This window comes from Sus scrofa, chromosome 13 (genome assembly GCF_054392235.1).
Source record: "Sus scrofa isolate SSC_HxYL_T2T_F1_AM1 chromosome 13, Sscrofa_HxYL_maternal_Yorkshire_Landrace_v2.0, whole genome shotgun sequence".
Taxonomy (NCBI): domain Eukaryota; kingdom Metazoa; phylum Chordata; class Mammalia; order Artiodactyla; family Suidae; genus Sus; species Sus scrofa.
Window position 1 is genome coordinate 121,327,829 of NC_139395.1, and position 21,104 is coordinate 121,348,932.

The window sequence follows — 21,104 nt, forward strand, 5'->3', positions numbered from 1 at the left end:
AGATTTACTCAAGTGTCTGTCTTAAAAGGTTTATAGAGTTTTATTCACATGAAGATATTACTCTGAAAATGCAGCTTTGCATTTCTGAGTTTGACCACATTCTTGTCCTATTTGACAGGTACTTTTCTTTCTATTATACCAGATTTTATACAAATTGCTTTAAAATGCTTTCCTTAAGAGGCATAGGGTATTTAGGGATGGGGGTATTTGGGGGAGACAATTACTTTTGTATTGCTATTTTTTCCCCTGAACAATAAATCCTATAAGGATCGGATGCTAAATTGAAATAGTATTTTTATCCAAAATACAAGGTAATGATTTAAATGACTCAGTTTTAGCAAAGGTAAAAACTTTCCAAAAGTTGTGGTCCAGATTTACTCAAGTGTCTGTCTTAAAGGGTTTATATAGTTTTATTCACATGGAGACATTACTCTGAAAATGTAGAAGAGGGTGAGTTCTATGTAATATCAGCAAATCCAGTGAAATACCACAAGGTTTATGTGTGGTCATATATCTCTAAGATTTAAATGAGATTGCCGAATATTCTTCCAATTTATCTATAGCAGACAAAATATCTTGGCTAATATAGAAATACATTATATATTATTTATATATGATATATGCAAAATATCTAAAATGTACTTTAGAATAATACCTGCCATGGAGTAAGCAGCATATAATTATTACTATTTAATAATAATTATTATTAATAATAATTATTACTATTATTAAGTCAGTATTTATCTTTTGTTAATCTACAGATAGCTTTATATATATGTTTCTCTAAGTAAATTTGTTTTAAATATGGCTCATAAAATAGCTCTCTGCATTGTCTATTCTTACTCTTCAGTCTTTAATGACACTGTTTAGGTATAAAAAGATTTTTCTAAAATCAAAATCAAATCTCCTAACACTTAGAATACAGATGGACCTGGCTTTAGTATCTTTCCACTCTGAAATTTGTAGTCTCAGACTTGTCTTTTATGATCAGAGTGCTAGAAATCAAAGGATAAGTGGTTCTCTATTTTGTAACCAGAAACCATCCTGCTGTTTTGAAATGACTGTCTACTAATAAGGCACTTCAGTTTCATGTTTGTAAAAAAACTAGTGCATAAGCCATCTATTTTGTTCTTTAACATGAGTGCTTTTCATCAGGTTTTTCTACAAAGGGTTTGCTTATATGTTTTATAAATCTCTACATGTAACATATTTTTGTTCTTTCGTAACACTTGCTCCACACATGTACTCAGTCTCCAATGCTTCTGCCCTCTACAAACCTCTTTAATTCATTCAGATAGAAAGCTGAAAATGCAATAGTATATCAAATGCCTTTACAAAAACAGCCAAGCTGTTTGGTTTTCAAAAAGCAGTGTTGTGGCTTTTTATTTTCAGATTTGGTGGGTAAAATGTAAAATCTCCTATAGTTTGTTTGTCTGCCTTTAAATAAACTATTGTTGGAATTATGGTGATTGGCAGTGGGTGTCGGGGGGCGGGGGGGGGCTTTGTAATCAGAATGATCATAGTTTGTATCTTCATTCTACCATCTACTAACTATGTGATTAGGGCAAATTGCTTAGCTTTCTTGGACTTCAGTTTGTTCTTCTGTGGAATAGAGATAACAATACCTATTTTACAGGATTGTGTGAGATTATCATGGGGTAATTAAATGAGAGATGATACATGAAAGGATTTGCCTAGTGCCTGGGACATTGTAGACACTCAGTATATGGGAAATGATAATGATTATTTGTATTAATATTAGTCTATATAAAGAGGAAGAGAATAAATGGATAATAGCTAATTTTCAATAGTTTGATAAGGAACAAAGACAAGGAATGGATAAATGAAAATTATTTACATCTTGTCTTTGATTTTAAACGAATAATCTCATGGACACTTAGATTTTATTTCACTTCGACCTATGCATTTTGTCCTATGCTATATACTACAAATATTAAAATGAAAAAGACACTAGATTTGACTACTTTACAGTTAAAGTAGCAGAGATTAGTACAGCTATTTAATCAGAGTTGCTACTACCACTAAAATGCAAATATTCAGTTCCCATCGTGGCGCAGCAGAAACGAATCCGACTAGGAACCATGAGGTTGTGGGTTCGATCCCTGGCCTTGCTCAGTGGGTTAAGGATCCGGCGTTGCCATGAGCTGTGGTGTAGGTTGCAGACGCGACTTGGATCCCATGTTGCTGTGGCTCTGGCATAGGCTGGCGGCTATAGCTCCGATTAGACCCCTAGCCTGGGAACCTCCATATGCTGTGGGAGCGGCCCTAGAAAAGGCAAAAAGACAAAAAATAAATAAAATAAAATAAAATAAAAAATAAAATAAAATGCAAATATTCAACACCTTGACATCAATAATACTGTGAATGTTACACACAACTGCAACATAGTAAGAACTATGAACATCTGCCCTTTATTACACATCTCCTACACGCCAACACCATCCTAACTTTTAGAAAACTTATATAATCCCCTCAAAAAACTATGAGGTAAGCATTATTATTGCATTTTCCACATGCCAAACCCAAGGCTCAGGAATTACGGAAATTGCCCAAATTCAATCTGGCTACCATCCTCACCTGAATAGCTAGCCCCAAAAGTGTGATTAATCCAAACTTATTTTAAGAAATAATAAGAGTTCTTACGTGGCTCAGTGGGTTAAGAACCTTGGGTTGTCACTGCTGAGGCTCCGGTCACTGCTGAGACGTGGGTTCAATCCCTTTGCCCTCCTATTTTAGGCAGATCAGGATATAGATAATATTACCTGGCTCCATATCCCAACTCTGCCACTTATTAGCTGTATGACCTTGGTCAAGTTATTGCATCTCTCTACCCCTCAGCTTCTTCTAATGTTAACTAAGGATAATACCTACCTCGATGGGCTGGAGAAATATTTCAATTTATCTGTTTTTATTAAATTAATCTGTTTTATACATTTGGAAGAGTTCCAGTATGTAGAAAACTCTATATAAGTGACCAATAAATAAACAAATAAATAAATAACAAAGCACACACAGAAAAACACCTTAAGAATTCATTCAAGTCATTGAGTATATTCTCCAAGACATTACATATTTTCCAACTCATCCCTCTTTTCTACTTTCACAGTCAATATCTGCTCTTTGTGGAAAACAAAATAAACAGTGTTAAGTGGAGGATATTTAGTTTAATATGTTTCCTATAATTTGCTCATCTGTTAGTTATATTTTCCTGTAAACGCAGACCTGCTAAAACTGTTTTCTCCGATCATTCCTCTTGGTGTCTGGATCTTGCTTATAGTAACCATTCTCTTGTCATTCTTCTTAAAACCAGACATTAGATATGATGTTACTGTAATGTTTAGTGACTATTAGAGACCTAGCTCTTTTAAGGACACAACCCATTGGCTAAAGACTTATATTTATGATCTGTATTGATTAGGAGGCAACAGCTTTTTTAAAAAGGAAATATTTAGTTCTAACCAGTTGTTTTCACTTTTTATAAAAAGATAAAGCCTTTGCTTTTTTAAAAAATGCATTTGTTTGTTAATGCCACCAGATTTGGTCCACACTTTTCATTGGAGAGATGAGTGACATCATTCATTGGTTTGGGAGAGATTCCATATTAAGATTACTCTGGCTTCCTAATTTGATACTATTCTGTTATGTTTCTCTTTTTGATGCCCTCTCTTTCTATAATAACAATCAAATGCTACTTGTAATCAAAAGCCGATATTAGTGTAATTTACCCTCTTTAAGACAGATTTTTATTTTTTTAAGTTTTATAGAAGTATATATATATATATATATATATATATATATATTTTTTTTTTTTTTTGCCATTTCTTGGGCCACTCCCATGGCATATGGAGGTTCTCAGGCTAGGGGTCCAATTGGAGCCGCAGCTGCCAGCCTACGCCAGAGCCATAGCAACATGGGATCCAAGTTGCGTCTGCAACCTACACCACAGCTCATGGCAATGCCGGATCCTTAACCCACTGAGCAAGGGCAGGGATCGAACCCGCAACCTCATGGTTCCTAGTCGGATTCGTTAACCACTGCGCCACGACGGGAACTCCCAAGTTTTGTAGAAGTATATTTGATTTACAATGTTGTGGTAATATCTGCTATACAACAAAGTGATTCAGTTATACATATACACACAGTCATTCTTTTTCAGATTCTTTTCCTACATAGACCATCACAGAACATTGGGTAGAGTTTGCTGTGCAGGTTCCCATTGGCCAACCATTCCATATACCACAGTGTGCATAGGCCAATCCCAAACCTCCAGTCCATCCCTCCCCCCAACCTGTCCCCTTTGGTAACCATAAGAAAACAGACTTTTAAAATCATCATATCTAACATTTTATTCTTGTCCCATGTAACAAGATATTGTAACTAAATACTTTCCCCTTCTGTGTTCTCCAGGTTCACAGTGGAACAAGAAGTTGATTTAAAAAATGTTTTGAAGGCTCTTGGAATAACTGAAGTTTTCATCAAAAATGCAAACTTGACGGCCTTGTCTGGTAGGAAATAAACAAAAATATTATTCCATAAATGCTTTCTTAAAATGATGATGGTGAATTCTCTATTTTTTTTTTCTTTCTGTCTTTTTCTAGGGCTGCACCTGTGGCATGTGGAGGTTCCCAGGCTAAGGGTCTAATCACAGCTATAGCCACCTGCCTATGCCAGAGCCACAGCAACACCAGATCCAAACCTCGTCTGCAACCTACACCACAGCTCACGGCAACACCGGATCCTTAACCCACTGAGTGAGGCCAGGGATTGAACCCACAACCTCATGGTTCCTAGTCGGATTTGTTTCTGCTGTGCCACAATGGGAACTCCAGTTCTCTGTTTATTATGGAGGTAAAATATAGTTATCTATTGCCAGATAAATGTAGAAGTATTTAACTTCTATAAGCAAATGTAAATACAGTCATAACATTAAGTTTATATTATTCTGGTCCATGCGTTATCTTTGATTGTATATTATATTCTCCAGAAAAATCTACCTTATATATCTGTGAATTCTCCCATCACATTTAACACAATGTCTTGTAAAGTAGATAATCAATAAACATGTTGATTGAATATCTCAATATGCCCAGTTATAATAAATCATATAGGAAAGGAAGAAGGAAGAGAGGATAAATAATGAGTGCCTACTGTGGGAACTAGATGCATTTTTAAAAAATGTATTATAGTTGATTTACAATGTTCCTTCAATTTCTGCTATACAGCAAAGTGACACAGTCACTCATATATATATACACATTTTTTTTCATACTATCCCCCATCATGTTCTAACCTAAGAGACTGAACATAGTTCCCTGTGCTGTACAGTAGGATCCTATTGCCTGTCCATTCCAAATGTAATAGTTTGCACCTACCAACTAGAGATTCTCATACTGAGTAAAGTAAGTCAGAAAGAGAAAGACAAATACTATATGATATCACTTATATGTGGAATCTAAAATATGGCACTAGATGCTTTTCTTTTTTCTTTTGGCTACACCTGCAGCATGTGAAAGTTCCAAGGCCAGGTATTGAACCCAAGCCATAGCAGTAACAATACTGAATTCTTAACTGCTAGGCCACCAGGAAATTGCCTAGAATTATATACTTTTAAAAAGAATACCTGGGAGTTCCCGTCGTGGCTCAGTGGTTAACAAATCCAACTAGGAACCATGAGGTTTCAGGTTCAATCCCTGGCCTTGCTCAGTGGGTTAAGGATCCGGCGTTGCTGTGAGCTGTGGTGTGGATCCGCAGCTCGGATCCTGGTGGCGGCTACAGCTCCAATTAGACCCCTAGCCTGGGAACCTCCATATGCTGCGGGAGCGGCCCTAGAAAAGGCAAAAAGACAAAAACAAAAACAAAAAAAAGAGAGAGAGAGAAATAATAAAAAAAAGAACACCTGTGAGATAATATGAATATTATAGTAAGTCTTCAATAAAAAAAAAAACACAGTGGTTTTGAAGAAGCAACTTCAAAATATACTTGGTGTATTGGATGTTGAGCAATTTATTTTAAATTCCCCAAGGGAAAAATATCCAGTTGAATTATTTAATTCAGATGGCCTAGTATGGTCAGGGCAAAAATCTTAACATATTAATAACATTAAAGTACTTATATGTAAAATCATTTTGGAAATATTTTTAGGCAGCTAAGCCCCAAGGCACTTGAAATAAGGCAGCTGTGAATGTAAGATTTTTTAGTTAGCCTAGATAATGATTATTTTCTATCATTTCTATAGAACATGGGAAATGAAACAATCCATTGAGAGATAAAGACAGATATATATAAAGATAAAAGAAACTCTTTGTATGTAACTTATTGAATCCAGTTTTCAACTAGAGAGAACAGAGATGATAGAAGATTCCTTAGCTATTCGTGTGTTCACAGGAAAGAATTTAGGTGTCCTCTCCTGAAATGGCAGCCTATGGAAAAATTATGCTGACTGAATAATAGCTTCTAAATCCGGACCGTGAGCTCCTATGGGTCCCATTTATGGAAGTGGATGCCTCTACCCCCAAAATTGCATATAGGGGTGTGTGTGTGTGTGTGTGTGTGTGTGTGTGTGTGTGTGTGTGTGTGTGTGTGTGTGTGTATACAAAAGAGAGAAGGAAAGAGAGGATGGAAATGGTAGAGGTATAGTTTTCAAGAATTTCTTAAGGATTAACAATCAAAAAAAGATTTGGGGCACAGCAGATTAAGGACCTGGCATTGTCACTGCAGTGGCTCAGGTTGCTGCTGTGGCCTGGGTTTGATCCCTGGCCCAGGAACTTCCATATGATGTGGATGCAGGCAAAAAAAAAAAAAAAAAAAAAAAAAAAGGCTTTGCCTTCTAAGAGTTAGGGTTGAGAAGATGGTTTTCTCATCAGCATTCAGCTTCTAGCAATGAGATGATGTTGATGTATTTGATAGCACAACTTCTACCCCTCATTTAGAGAGCTTACATCCCAAAACACTAATAGAGCTTTTCTACACGTTTACTATATCAATGTTCCTGTCCACCCAAGGGAAATGAATGTTCCCTGAGGCTCGCGTTCTTCATGGCCCGCATCCAAGCTCCTAGGGCTCCAGAATCTTGAGTGGGATTGTCAAGAAGATGGGATTGGTGGAGAGTCAAAAAGTAATGGGTACATTATGCTTGAGTCAGAAATAAATTGTGGTTCAAGCATAGGATGATTTAAAATTCTTCTGCTTCTTTCCTTAGGAATTCAGAGACTCTGTACTATACTGGCCAAATTCCAACTGGATAATTATATTTTGCTTTCTTACCATGGCTCTATTTTTGGTTTGATTAAGAGATTCCTCACTGTCTTACCCAAACATCTAGGCAGTTATTTCACACACATAGAATGTTCACCGCTTTTCAGCCCCAAGGGAGTATCACTGCAGTGGCAAGTCAATTATTGTGGTCAGTGTAGCTTAATAAAGTAGTATTTAATTGCCTTTACCATGCACAGAGACAATAGAGCATAAGTTACATTATGAATGCCAATGCCTTGGCGATTTGAAATCACACTAGGCTCTTTCACAGTTCGTGTAGTCTGTAATGGCAAGTCTCTGCTCTTTGATCGCACCTCCATCAGAACTGAATTTATCTCAGCATCCTACTCTCAGTTGCATCCCACTACCTGGCCCAGGGCTGACACATAGTTGACACACAGTAGATGTCTGCTAGAGGATAAAATGAGAAAGTAAGGGAAGGAGAGAAGAGGTTTATCTGGGACCACCTTGTACATTGTATTTCTTGGAATATTTAACTCCTTAAAATATCGGAAAGAAATCTAGGCATGCTCATCCTCAAATATTGCCCAGTTCAGGTCTTTGGGATAACTGATTTAATGCCAACCTCTCAAGTGTTTAATGAGAATTTTTTTTTTATTAATGCTAAAAGAAAGGAAGGACTTTCACATTTACTGTGTACCTATAGTATGCTGGGTACCTCCTGCCACATGGTTCTCTCTTGCCTTTTTTTTTTTTTCCTTCACTTTTTGGAGCTGCATATGGAAGTTCCCAGCCTAGGGGAGCTACAGGTGCTGGCCTACACAGCTACGGCAACTCAGGATCCAAGCCATATCTGCGACCTACACCACAGCTCAAGGTAACACTGGATCCTTAACTCACTGAGAGAGGCCAGGGATTGAACCCACATCCTCGTGGGTACTAGTCGGGCTCATTGCCGCTGAGCCACAATGGGAACTTCTAGAATTATTTCATTCTTAAAATTCCAAGTTTTGCCAGAGTCTTGAGAGTCCCAGAATGGCAACTACCCCAACCAATGCATTCTTCAGTCTTTTTCTCTCTTACTCGCTCTCTCTCTCACACACAAATATATACATTACTTTATGAACCATTTATTCAAAAACTTTCTAGTGACACAACTATAAAGCTTGCCTCTTTGCTGCCACTATATTCAATAGCATTTATTCCCTGCATCATTTGGGGGCACTATATGCTTTGCCTTACATGTACAGTTTTTCACATGTACAGTTCTTTGCCTCCCCCAAATATGATGACTAGAGTGTCTATGACACTTAGTAACCCCCACAAGTACCCAGGAGAATTATTAGGATGTATTTGGCTATTACTTTCTGCTTTAATGAGAAGCTCATATGTTTAAGACACAAATTCATTATATTATTTTATGTAATAACTTTTTGAGGAGATAATATGAACCAAGTACTATGTCATAAAAAATTAAGAAATGATTAAGATAGCACACTTGCTCTGAAGAAAGACATAGACTTGTGGGGAGAAAGACATAAACAGCTGGATTTAATAAAAGGAGGAGTGATAGACATGTTTTATTGTAGCAGTGGTCCTTAACCAGGACAATACTGCCCTTTAGGGAGTATTTGAACAATAGTTGGATACCTTTTTGATTGTCACAATTAGGGAGTTACTGTCATCTAGTTGGTGGAGACCAGGAATGCTTCTACACCCTACATATGACAGCAGCTACAACAAAGAATTGTTGTAGACAACAGACAGTCTAAAATGTCTATTTTGATGGATTGAGAAGCTCTGTACTAGAGAAAACATTGTGCAAGCAGAGAAGGAAAAGATACCCAAGGGCAGGGGGGGAGAATATTGGGTGAAAAGATGGAGGAGGAGACTACAGGTATTCTTTTGTCTTTTTTTTTTTTCTTCTCCTTGAGGGCCACACCCACGGCATATAGAGGTTCCCAGGCTAGGGGCTGAATCAGAGCTCTAGCCGCTGGCCTACGCCACCCAAGCCGCGTCTGTGACCTACACCACAGCTCACAGCAACGAAGGATCCTTACCCCACTGAGTGAGGCCAGGGATCGAACCTGCATCCTCATGGATACCAGTCAGATTCATTTCCGCTGAGCCACGACGGGAACTCCTCATTTTTTTAATTGAAGTAAAATTGGTATATAACATTATGTTAGTTTCAGGTGTACAACATAATTTGATATTTGTATACACTACAAAGAGATGACCACAATGAGTCTAGTTACTCCCAGTCACTATGCAGTTGACCTACTTCACCAATATTTCCCACTCCCTTCCTCTTATAAACTTCGTTTCTGGGAACCCCCGATATGTTCTCTGTATCTCCATTTCAGTGGGTCTTTTTCTGAGGTTTTGCCTTGTTCTTCCATTGGGAACTCCCCTCTTCTCCCTCATTTTGCTTGACTCTCTGTGTTTGTTCTATGAATTAATAAGCAAAACAGGTATCTCTCCCTGTCTTGACAGAGTGGCCACATGTAGGAGAGGAAGCTTATTGTTCAGCCTTCCTTAGCTCTTGTTTGACTCTTGAACCCTTGGGATTGTCTAAAAAATCCTGGTTTATACTTGATAAATCCTAGTTGTTGGCACTGTGTGAAGACCTGTCAATGTTCCAACAAGAGGGATCTCAGTCAGCACCTACTTTTAGGCTGACTGGAAGCCAGCTCTTCAGGCAGGAGTTTTTAAAATATGCAAATATATGAAGCCCTGTGTGACTATGTATTATAAAGCCTGCTGACCTCCAGACCAGACTGTCCCTGGGTGATAGTTGCAAAACCCAGGGTTTCAGATGAGTGAATAAACTCTTTCTGGGGGAGGTACCACCAAGTTGTGGCAAGGCCAAGAGAGTGCTCAAAAAAGGCGTCTTTCTTGCCTCTATTCCCCGGGAGCTCCTCTGTAGCCTCTAGATGTGTCAGAAACCTGTAGCTTGTGTCTCAGGTTGAAGCTCTAGGACAAAGACAGGAGCCTTTTTCACAGAGAGACTGGGAATGGTTTTAGTTCGAAGTCTGTACAGTGTCCTGCAGGTGGCAGCCTGCACAGAACTGTTTTTCTGATTGTTACAGTCCTTTGGGACAAGCTCCTTTGGCCATCAGGGCCAGGCAATCAAGGGGCATCCCTTGTGTGCTCTGCACTCCCTCCAGCTTCAGCGATGCTGGTGAAGGGCACTGGGGAGAGGGCACACCCTGCCTTTAGCAAGGTGGGGGAAGAGCGCTGGGAATGGGGCACACTCAAGGCTTTAGCAAGGCTGTGCCTGTGTGTGCCCACCTGCTCCAGCAAGGTATAGGGTGAGTACAAAATGGCACTCACTCATGTCTCTGTCACCAAAGAAAGTCCCAACTTGTCCTTGCCCCTCCAGCAGATGCTTAAGATTAACAAATGAGTCACTTTCATGTATAGTCCAGACTCCTCTAACTGCTGCCTTTGTGCTGGGTCCTGGGACAAGAGAGACCGTGTACAAGCCGTTTGAAAGAAGTATTTCAGGTCTCCACAGTCTCCTGGGGCCCCTGGACACAAGCCCCTTTGGTTTCCAAAGCCAGATGTTTAGAGGGCCTCGTCTTTCCAGCAAGAGTCCGCAGGATTGGGGTGCCCAAGGTGGGGCACAAACCTCGTTCCTCAGAGAGTTCTGGACCTGCGAGATCCCTCCTTGGTGGGGTCTCTGCACTGGGGCACGGGGTTTTGGTGAGACTGACTCTCTGCCTTGCCTCCCTGTATACCTGTGGCCCTTTTACCCCTTGTGCTCCAGTTGGTCAGCCAATGATTAGTTCTTGTTCAGCAGTTGTTTAGATTTAGATTTGGTGTGTTTGTGGGAGGAGCTCAGCTCGGGATCCTCCTACACCACCATCTCACGTGCCCCTCCTAAGTACGTATTTAAGCTTTAAAACGTGTAAAACATTTTTGAACATCTTGGAAAATTACCTTGAGAATATTGGACAGAGGCTCTTAGATGAGAGAGGAGTTTTTGTTTCATAGACCATTGTGTACTCTTTGGAGCTTTACTCTGTGTATGTATTACTTCTCTAATTAAAAAGTTTAATTAAAATTCTTACTTAAAAACTGGGAAAAGGTTGGAGTTCTCGTTGTGGCAGTGGAAATGAATCTGGCTAGTAACCATGAGGTTATGGGTTCAATCCCTGGCTTTGCTCAGTGGGTTAAGGATCCTGAGTTGCCGTGAGCTGTGGTAGAGGTTGCAGACGAGGTTCCGATCCTGTGTTGCTGTGGCTGTGGTGTAGGCCAGTGGCTAGAGCTCCAATTCTACCCCTAGCCTGGGAACCTCCATATGCCATGGGGGTGGCCCTAAAAAGCAAAAAAAAAAAAAAGGAAAAGGTTTAAAAAAATAACATTACTCAGTAGAATTTGTAAATTCAGAATCACTCAGTACTATTGGAACACTGCTACATTCTTAAATTAGGCAATGAAAATTTTTTTTTCAAAAATAGTAAATGTGTTTTATCAGTGGGCGAAAAAATACCCTGCCTTACAGCCTTACAGTCTCTTGCTTCTGGAGAAACTGAGTGACTTGAGAGTCCTTTGCTAAGACCTCTTGAATCCACTCTTTCATTTTCTGTTCTGTAGCATATACTTTCGCTTCAGACTCTGATTACTGCTGCCCTCAACTATTTCAATATCCTCCTAAACTGTTGCAATCTCTCTTCCATCTAATCTGTTTTATCTACCAGTGCCAAGAGTAATCACCTTAAAACTGGCTCTCAGATCATTCCAGTTCCTGTTCAAAGCCTCCCTTCAGCCTGCTGTGCATCTTCCACTGCTCGGCAGAGCATTCAGACCTCAGCTCCCTCTAGCCATAGCTCTGGCTGATTCCTGACACACACTGCATGCTCCAGCCAGACCCAACACTCACATTGCACCAGCCATCCGCCCAGCTCCCCATCTTTATGAAATACCATTTGAATCAAGCCTCAAGTCAAATAGACCCAACTTTACTAAGCCACCATGATTACACCAACCTGAAGTAATCACTCCGTTTAAAGTATTACAATATTCTATTATTTTCCTTATGCCACATACCATGTCTGATCTCACATCTCTATGCATTAGATATGACCCGCCAGAATTTAAACCTCCTCCAAATTGATCCCTATGTGTGTTTAAGAAGTACTCAGCACCGTGCTTTCTGCTTTCTACTCATTGAATGAAGGGACAAGATGAGATACTCTGTATTGTGTTTATTTTTTCACCTTAATTTGATGTCCATTGCTTTTGACACTAAATTCCATTAACATAAAAAGACTGGTATAATACACACGGAAACTAGAGAGTGCTGAGAATCATTTTCTTCTCTGGCTCTATTTAAAATGCTCATCTAGTTGCAGTGAGGATCCTGTTATAGAGTAAAGGCTATTTTTGTAATGGAAATGAATGACCATCAGCATTTGGATTAATAGTAATCCTCTTGGAAGGTGTAAGGGGAAGGAGAAAGAGAGTACTAAATCCTTCAGCACAAAGTATGAGCTTTAATAAAGGAGCCGATAAAATAAAGGAATTAAGAAGACACAGCAAAAGCCATATTCAGGTCAGATTCAAGTCCTTAGATTTATGCTGGGCTGACTCTTACATCTGGCACTTGTTTGTTCTCTTTCTCCTTCTTCCTGTAAGCCAGAGGGCTGTCTTTCTCCTCTAGTGCCCTAATTCCAGCTCTCCCCTCTACTTTCTTGCTTGGACTGCTGCAACAGCTAAAAGAGTTGATCTTCCCGCCCCGAGCTATTTGCTCATCTGATTTATGCTTACAGCTACTGCCACAGATATCTTCCAAAATCAAAGCAGTTGTGTCCTGCTACTTTTGGACAAAGTCCGGGCTCTCTAGCATCATGGTCCAAGCTCTTGAAATCAGATACCTCCACATCACTAGCCTCCTTCAGTTGGACCTTCAGGTCATTGCTTCTGCTTTTATCACTTTGCAAACGTAATTCTCTGCCCTTGTCTCCTTCCTTCTCTAACTTTTACTCTTCTAGTTATTCTTCAGGAACCAGTCCAAATATCACCATCCCTGAGCAGCTTCCTTTGACATCTTTCTCTTCTTGGATGGTTTACTCTCCCTTATCAGGACTCTGTGCAAAGTGCAATCACATGTTTTTTATCTTTTCCTGAGATGGCTTGTTCTCATGCCTGTCACTGAGCTCAGAGCTCCTCAGAAGCCCAGACTGTGTCATAGACATTTTTCTGTCCTGAGAGCCTCGAACGGTGCGGGGATCAGGATAGATGCTAGGCGGTGTGTGCTGTGAGGAAATGAGCTGGGGGCTTCTCTCAAGCCTCTGGCCTCCTCACTCCCCACATTCCAGCCATGCCGACCTTTATGGGTCCTTGAACACACCTGGCTTCTTTCTGCCTCTGCACTAGTCTTTCCCATGGACACTCTCCCTGCAGTTCCGCTTGGGGCTGGCTCCTCTGTAGTCTAGGTTTCAGCTCAGATTAACCTTCTCAGACATGCCTTTCCTAACATCCAACGTGAAGTAGCTCTTTCTTGCCCTAGTCACCTGCCAGCACATCACTGTATGTAATTTCTTATACTCACCATACTCTGAAATTGGGGTCATTTGCTGATTTGCTTTTTTATTGTCCTTGTTATTTAATGTCTGCTTTCCCTATTAGGGGGGAACTATTTTTTTTTTTTTTTTTGCCATTTCTTGGGCTGCTCTCGCGGCATATGGAGGTTCCCAGGCTAGGGGTCAAATTGGAGCTGTAGCCACCGGCCTATGCCAGAGCCACAGCAACTCGAGATCCGAGCTGCGTCTTCAGCTTACACCACAGCTCACGGCAACGCTGGATCCTTAACCCACTGAGCAAGGCCAGGGATCGAACCCCCAACCTCATGGTTCCTAGTCGGATTCGTTAACCACTGCGCCACGACGGGAACTCCGGGAGGAACTATTTAGTTCACTGTAGTATACACGGTGCACCAACCTTGGAAGGCATATAGAAGGTGCTCAGTACATGAATAAATGAATGCGTGAATAGATAAATGAAGATGCGCTGGTCTATAACAAAATCTCTCCGGAAAAACAAATGCTATTCCTACCTTGAAGGAGCTCAAATTCTAAAAACCTTTCTAAAGTTCATGGGTGGGGCTGAAGCTAAAAATATATTAGCAACTCAAGTACAGAGACATTTTGGTGTCCTAGGGTTCTGTTATGGAACTCTGTTCATTTTGTTATTTTAAGCATGTCCTTGGTGACGCAGAACTCTATTTAAATTGGCTGTTTTGGAACAGTGCCACAAAAGAAGCAGTGGCATCTTCTTGCATGATGGCCATCCTGCCAGCATTATGTCGACCGCAGACACTTAGAGCCTTTGGTGCCCTGTGCAATACCTCATACGAGCGGAGTACTTGAAAAATATTTGTTCAGTGACTGAATGAGTGCTTGAATATTTTGCCCTGCTTTTGCAGAAGAGCTTGACTTACTGCCCACCTCTTCTCTGGGGAACCCAGGGTTTGCTGGCCCTGTTCCCATCTTATCCATTGTGAAAAGCCTTGTTCCATGCTGCCCAGAGAAAAGTAGGATCAGTCATTTGGCAGCAATGTCTCCTGTGCCAGAATGAGAAGACTGCTTGAGGCCAATGTCTGGGATTTTTTTTTTTTAATTCTTTTTGCCATTGATTTATTTATTTTCATTTTTAGAGAACAGTTAACTTTTCTCTAACCAGGAAGACAAATTCATCTGTGCAAATCTCTTTACTTTCGGTCACATGATTCCTCAAATATCTGAGTGCGTACTTGGTGGCTGAAGGTGTACAGGGAATTGTGGCTATGAGATGAATAGGATAGGTGCTCAGAGAGTAAGGCTGTTCTAAGATGTAGTGGCAGTATGCATTCTTGCCTAAGCCACTTTCGGCTTATATTTTATTTTAATGTGACTGCTTGAAGTTTGTCCCAAGAGAAAAAAAATTTCATTTTCTTTAGTTCCTGTAAGATTCATGATGTCACTTCTTACTTGTTACATTTCTCCTACTTGTATATCCAGTGGGGTGGTGTTTTTTCTGAAGGCTAAGTGTCCTGAGGTCTCTATAACAATGGCAGACATTTGCTGTCCATGGTGTAGCATTTAGTCACCCCTGGGAGTTGGAACATTGGATTTGATCTTTATTTTGCTGTCTTTGAAATACATATGATGACATTGGTCTGTTGGATCCCACTCCCTTTGTTCTTTTATTCAATTAGATTTTTACCTTTAAGGGTGTGCTTGTGGTCTTTGTATTTTCTTCCTCCCTGTGGCTGTTCTCCATCAATTTTCCTAGACCATGTACTTTGGATTAGTGTCATATGTTTTTTTTATTACAAGAATAAACGTTATAGCCATGATTATAAACAGAATGTGGTCATAGTGTCCATAGAGTTTTATGTGAAATATAAAACACACAGAATTTTATATGAAATAACTAACCCCTTAGTTATTTATTAGTTGTGAAATAACTAACTTCTTTCATTCAATGGTTACTAAATGTTGGGAGAAATACTGGAAAATTACACATTACCAGGAAACTCCCTCTACTTAGGTTAATTCATTCTTTAGGCTCACTAAATACTAGAAGCCAGGGACACTACAGGGAAGGCCACAATCCTGGCCTAAAGGAAGCAGGCAGTCCAGAAAGAGAGAGATAGCAATGTAAATATGATGTATTATAAAGGCTTAAATAGAATTAGATCCTGGGTTCAGAGGCAAAGAGTCATCAGTTCTACTTTAGTGGGGGTTAGGAATTGGGGGAGAACAGAAAAGTCCTGATAGGGTTTGGAGCGGAACCTTAAAAGTAGATTAGGTGTCTCTAACTGTGGAAAGGTTCAGAGAGTTTCTGGGGAAGCAAAGGCACAGAAGTGGTAAAGTAAGGTATGATCAGAACTTTGCAATTCATATAATCTGGAGCACAGGGTGTGGAGTGAAGGATGCTAGGGAGTTCCTTGGTGGCCTAGAGATTAGAATTCGGTGCTTTTACCACAGTGGCGTGGGTTCAGTTCCAGGTCTGGGAACTGAGATCCCACGTAAAGCTGCAGCATGCTATAGCCCACCACCCTGTGCCCCCCAGCCAAAAAAAAAAAGCTAAGTGAAAGACACAGGCAGCCTCCTGGAGGTCCTCATATTGTATTCTAAGCAGGTATACAGATGTGTAATATCCTGGAGGGTAGGTGGGAGGTGGGAGCAAGAAATGGCAGGGGAGGGGATAAAGTAAGGGAGTGGAATATTTGATAAGATCATCCCAGAGGAGTCTTTAGTGTGAAGCAGAAGCAGTTAGAGCAATTTTTCTTGGTTTGTTTTTGTCTTTTGAAGGCTGCACCCGTGGCATATAGGGGTTCCCAGGCTAGGGGTCTAATTGGAGCTGTAGCTGCCGGCCTACACCACAGCCACAGGAACACAGGATCCGAGCCACATCTGTGACCTACACCAGGGCTCATGGCAACACCAGATCCTTAACCCACTGAACAAGGCCAGGGATCGAATCTGCATCCTCATGGATCCTAATCAGATTTGTTTCTGCTGCGCCATGACAGAACTCCAGTTACAGCAGCTTTAACCACTATGTCTAGATACACTGACATGTCTACAAACTTTTTTTGAAAATCTATTTGTATGTGTTGCCAAATTTAATTTTCTGATTTTAAGGAACTTTTATGTGCTTGTTAATAGGTGAGTTTCGTCTGTGATTTTATTTTCTTAGACAGTCCGTGTTTAATTTTAATAGCAAGTTAAGACTACCTGGAGAAGACCTAAATGACTTTTATTCTCCTTCTAGAGTCTGGAATAGTTTCGTAACTGAAAATTCTATTTATTCCTAGAAAGTTTGTTTAAAATACCTTAGAAAATCATCTATGCTTGGAATCTTTGACAGGTTACTTAATGCAATTTATATTTTTCTTTTCATTTGTTAAGAAAAAAACCCAGTTGTCTGGATTTGAAGGAGCTAATTGTACTTAATTGTATAAAGTAAAAATTGTGTTGCTTTTTATTTTTCTTCTAGTCATCAAACACAGTATAGAAGAAAATGTAATATGTGAGACAGATTGTTTCCTAATGCAATGCTTATATCTTAATGCTAAATATGAGTTGAAGAAGGAATATCCCTATTAAAAGTATAATTAGAAATGCCCACCAGTTTGTCTTGGGGCTTATTCAAAATAAGCAGGTACTTTGCAACATATGTACCAAAAATATTGTTGAACATCATATTATATCCATATGGGGTAATTATATGTTTTTGAAAGTATTACTAAGCAATTTAATGGGAAATCAATTGTGCTTTTACTGAATGTTGCTGGGCATCAGTAATGACACTACTTATCCTACATTTGAAGTAGACCTCCTAGAATTAGAAAAAAAAAAAGTACAAATTTGAGTAATCCTTTATCTGTTTCCTTTCTTTTTCTAATGAATTTGAGGTATTTCCTGTTCATTTTGTTTTAATCCTAGGGAAAAGTTGAAAACCCAAGACTGAAAGCTATTGTATAGTTTACTAGGGCTGCCATAACAACGTACCACAGGCTGAGTGGCTTAAACTACAGACACTTATTTTGTCACAGTTCTGGGAGCTCAAAGTCCAAGACTAAGGCATCTTCAGGGTTAGTTTCTTCTGAGGCCTCTCTCCTTGGCTTATAGATGGCCATTTCTCCTATGTCTTCACATGTTGTATTACTCAGGGTTCTCCAGATAAACAGAACCAATGGATGAATGGATATACATACATATATGTGTCCATATCTATCTATCTGTCTAGACAGATATGGATATATGCATTTCTGTACATCTCTATCTATCTATGGAAAGGGCTTTATTTAAAGGAATTGTCTTGCACAATTGTGTAGACTTTGGAAATCTAAAATCTGCAGGGTAGACCAGCAAGCCAGAGACTTAGGGCCCAGTCTTTGTTCTAATAAAGTCTTCAGCTGGTTAGATGAGGCCCACCCACATCATGAAGATAAACTGCTTTACTCAAAGTCCACCAATTTTAATGTTAATCTCATCCAAAAACATCTTTGCAGAAACATACAGAATAATGTTTGACTAAATATCTGGGCACCATGGTCAGGTCAAGCTGACATAAAATTAACTGCCATGCATGGTCTTCCCTCTGTACCTATCTGTGTAGAGGTTTCTTCTTTCTTACAAGGAGACTAGTCATATAGGATTAGAGCCTATCCTAATGACTTATTTTAACTTAAGAATCTATCTACAAATACAGTCACATTCTGAAGTCTTAGGGGTTAGAGCTTCAATATATGAATTTTAGATAACAAATTCAGCCTAAAACTGTCATTAATTTTAAAGTAAGCATAACTAGAAGACAATTCAAAGCAGTCCTCCTATTGCTAAAAATGTGTTATTTCTTCTAACCTTAAGATAAAGCAGATATTTGAATCCTTAGGTGAACCAGTTAACCAGAATGAGAAGTAAATTTTTTATGTATTTACATTTCTACAACCTAGAAGTCAGTTGTGTTTTCCTTTACCAAGGATATTTATATTATCATAGTAATTAGAAATTAGATTAAAAAAATCTTCTGGTTATACTTAGATTTCTACCTGTTTTTATTTTGTGTTTTTAAATTTCAAATTAGAGAGCAACTTGTAAGATGTTTTCATCTTGAGTTATGAATTAATTTGGAGTTGCTCTTAAAAAGAGTCACGTTTCTGCTTTTTCTGGCAATATAAGATATAAACAATGAGACAATTACCAATAAAAATGAAAGGGAAAATTAACAAGAGAATATAAAATAGGGACAAAACAGAAAATACATCCTCAAGGGTTCTCTCAAATCATAAATGTACTCTTACAACATTATCTCTTACGTTTTAAATCAGCATCTCATGTCACTTCTATTTCTCAAATCTGTTTAAAGAGTAAAATGCTTCCCTATCTCTATATGGAAGAAATTCTTGGAGTTCCCGTCGTGGCTCAGTGGTTAATGAATCCGACTAGGAACCATGAGGTTGGGGGTTCGATCCCTGGCCTTGCTCAGTGGGTTAAGGATCCAGCGTTGCCGTGAGCTGTGGTGCAGGTTGCAGACACAGCTCGGATCCTGTGTTGCTGTGGCTCTGGCATAGGCCGGTGGCTACAGCTCCAATTCGACTCCTAGCCTGGGAACCTCCATATGCCGTGGGAGTGGCCCAAGAAATGGCAAAAAGACAAAAAAAAAAAAGAAAAAAAGAAAAAGAAATTCTTCTGTTATTTCTTATTTTGCAGATAACAAAGAGATTTTCCTTTCCAAAGCAATTCACAAGTCCTTCATAGAGGTTAATGAAGAAGGATCAGAAGCCGCTGCCGCTTCAGGTGCCAGATTTTTCTAATATCTTCTCACTTTTTCTAGATTTGTATTTTTAAAAGCAGTCTTGGGTGCGAAATGGGAGTCATTTTTCGAAGCAAAAAAACTGACGTTGCTCTAACTTAGAAGTTAAGCCAGTGATGAGCCAGCTAGAATTTTCCAATACGAAGCATGGATATGAAGCATGGACTCACTTGGGTATCCCATCCAGAGGAACTCCTATCTTTATTGAGAGGCGGGAAAAGATTGTCAGCTCTGCAGAATAGATTTTCCTGCTGTACTGTCTGTTTAAATATTTCCCTGCTGCCCAGTTAAACATTTTTCGTTCTATCTAATTATTTGTGGAAGTTTGTTTTTAATTTTGTCAGTGAACAGCTTTGATGTTTTAAAAGACATGCACAAACAAAATGTATGATAGCAGGCAATAGAAAATTTAAAGTTAATAATAAAGTAATTTAAATAAAAAATTTAAAAGAAATTGACCTGAGTCATGCACACAAAGCAAAATGGTAAATGTCCTTGATTATTTTTGAACATTCTGACTTCCCTAGTTAAGTGAAAAGGATTTTTCTGTTGACTTTTTCTTTCATTTATTTATTTGGATTTCTTTCAATATCAAGTCCAAAGGCCATCTCGAAATTTTAGTAGTATTTTTCCCTTCTCTGGTAAAATGTAACATATCATATTTGCACACATGATTTTTAACTTCTACATACATTTGTCCATTAAAAGGATCTCATCAGTTAAAATGGTGCGTTGAGAAAGAAATAGAAATGCAATAGTCTCGAGCATCAAGAAAGCTTAAAATCTTACATAATTTAATCTTGGCCTTTTCCTGACAATGAATCACCCTGCAGCAAGTTTAACATGATTATCCAACAATAAGGATCTCAGAGGAATTCAGTTTCCCAGCTGTAGGAAACACCGTTGCATCTCTCACTGCTGTTATTTTCTGTTTAATCACTGCTGTCCTAGCTACTTGCTAGAAGCCTGGTGACTTGCTAATGTAAAAATCCCCATTTCAGACAGAAGAAATAATGATTTGAGAATATAAAGAAACTATATTTCTTTTTTTGTTTGGGGTGTTTTTTTTTTCCCCCTTCCCTTAACTCAAAGGGCATTTTAGTAAAGCCATAAGTATTTATCTGAGACTGAGAATAAAAATTTGAAATAGGCAGAATATACTGTCCTGTATTTTTGGTGGGATGATGGGAAACTCTGTGTGTGTGTGTGTGTGTGTGTGTGTGTGTGTGTGTGTGTGTGTTTAGATCAAGTAGAAATGTTAACACATTTACAATTTTTCTATGTCTTTAAAATCTTGCTTTGTAAAAAAAAAGTAAAAAAAATCTTGCTTCATATAAATCATTACCTTTGCACTGAACATAAACGGTTTGGAGAAATTATTCATTAGTCTCTGCACATCCATGGACTTGTAATTACTTTCTCTCTGCACTACAGGAATGATTGCAATTAGCAGGATGGCTGTGCTATATCCTCAAGTTATTGTCGATCATCCATTTTTCTTTCTCATCAGGAACAGGAGATCAGGTAAGTCTGTTATGAGAACAGAACTTTAA

General features: G+C 39.0%; 1 protein-coding gene across 2 annotated transcripts in view; it reads left to right on the top strand.

Moving 5' to 3' along the window:
- SERPINI1 (serpin family I member 1) overlaps positions 1-21,104 on the top strand; it is an 83,037-nt gene that overhangs the window by 56,336 nt on the left and 5,597 nt on the right. Inside the window, exons 6-8 of one of the 2 annotated variants that reach the window (XM_001926040.8) lie at positions 4,429-4,526; positions 19,449-19,535; positions 20,986-21,075. In XM_001926040.8, coding sequence (XP_001926075.5) covers positions 4,429-4,526; positions 19,449-19,535; positions 20,986-21,075 — 275 coding nt within the window. Of the gene's footprint in view, positions 1-4,428; positions 4,621-5,814; positions 6,585-19,448; positions 19,536-20,985; positions 21,076-21,104 lie in introns of those variants that run through there. The other variant, XR_014824304.1, reaches the window with a different exon arrangement.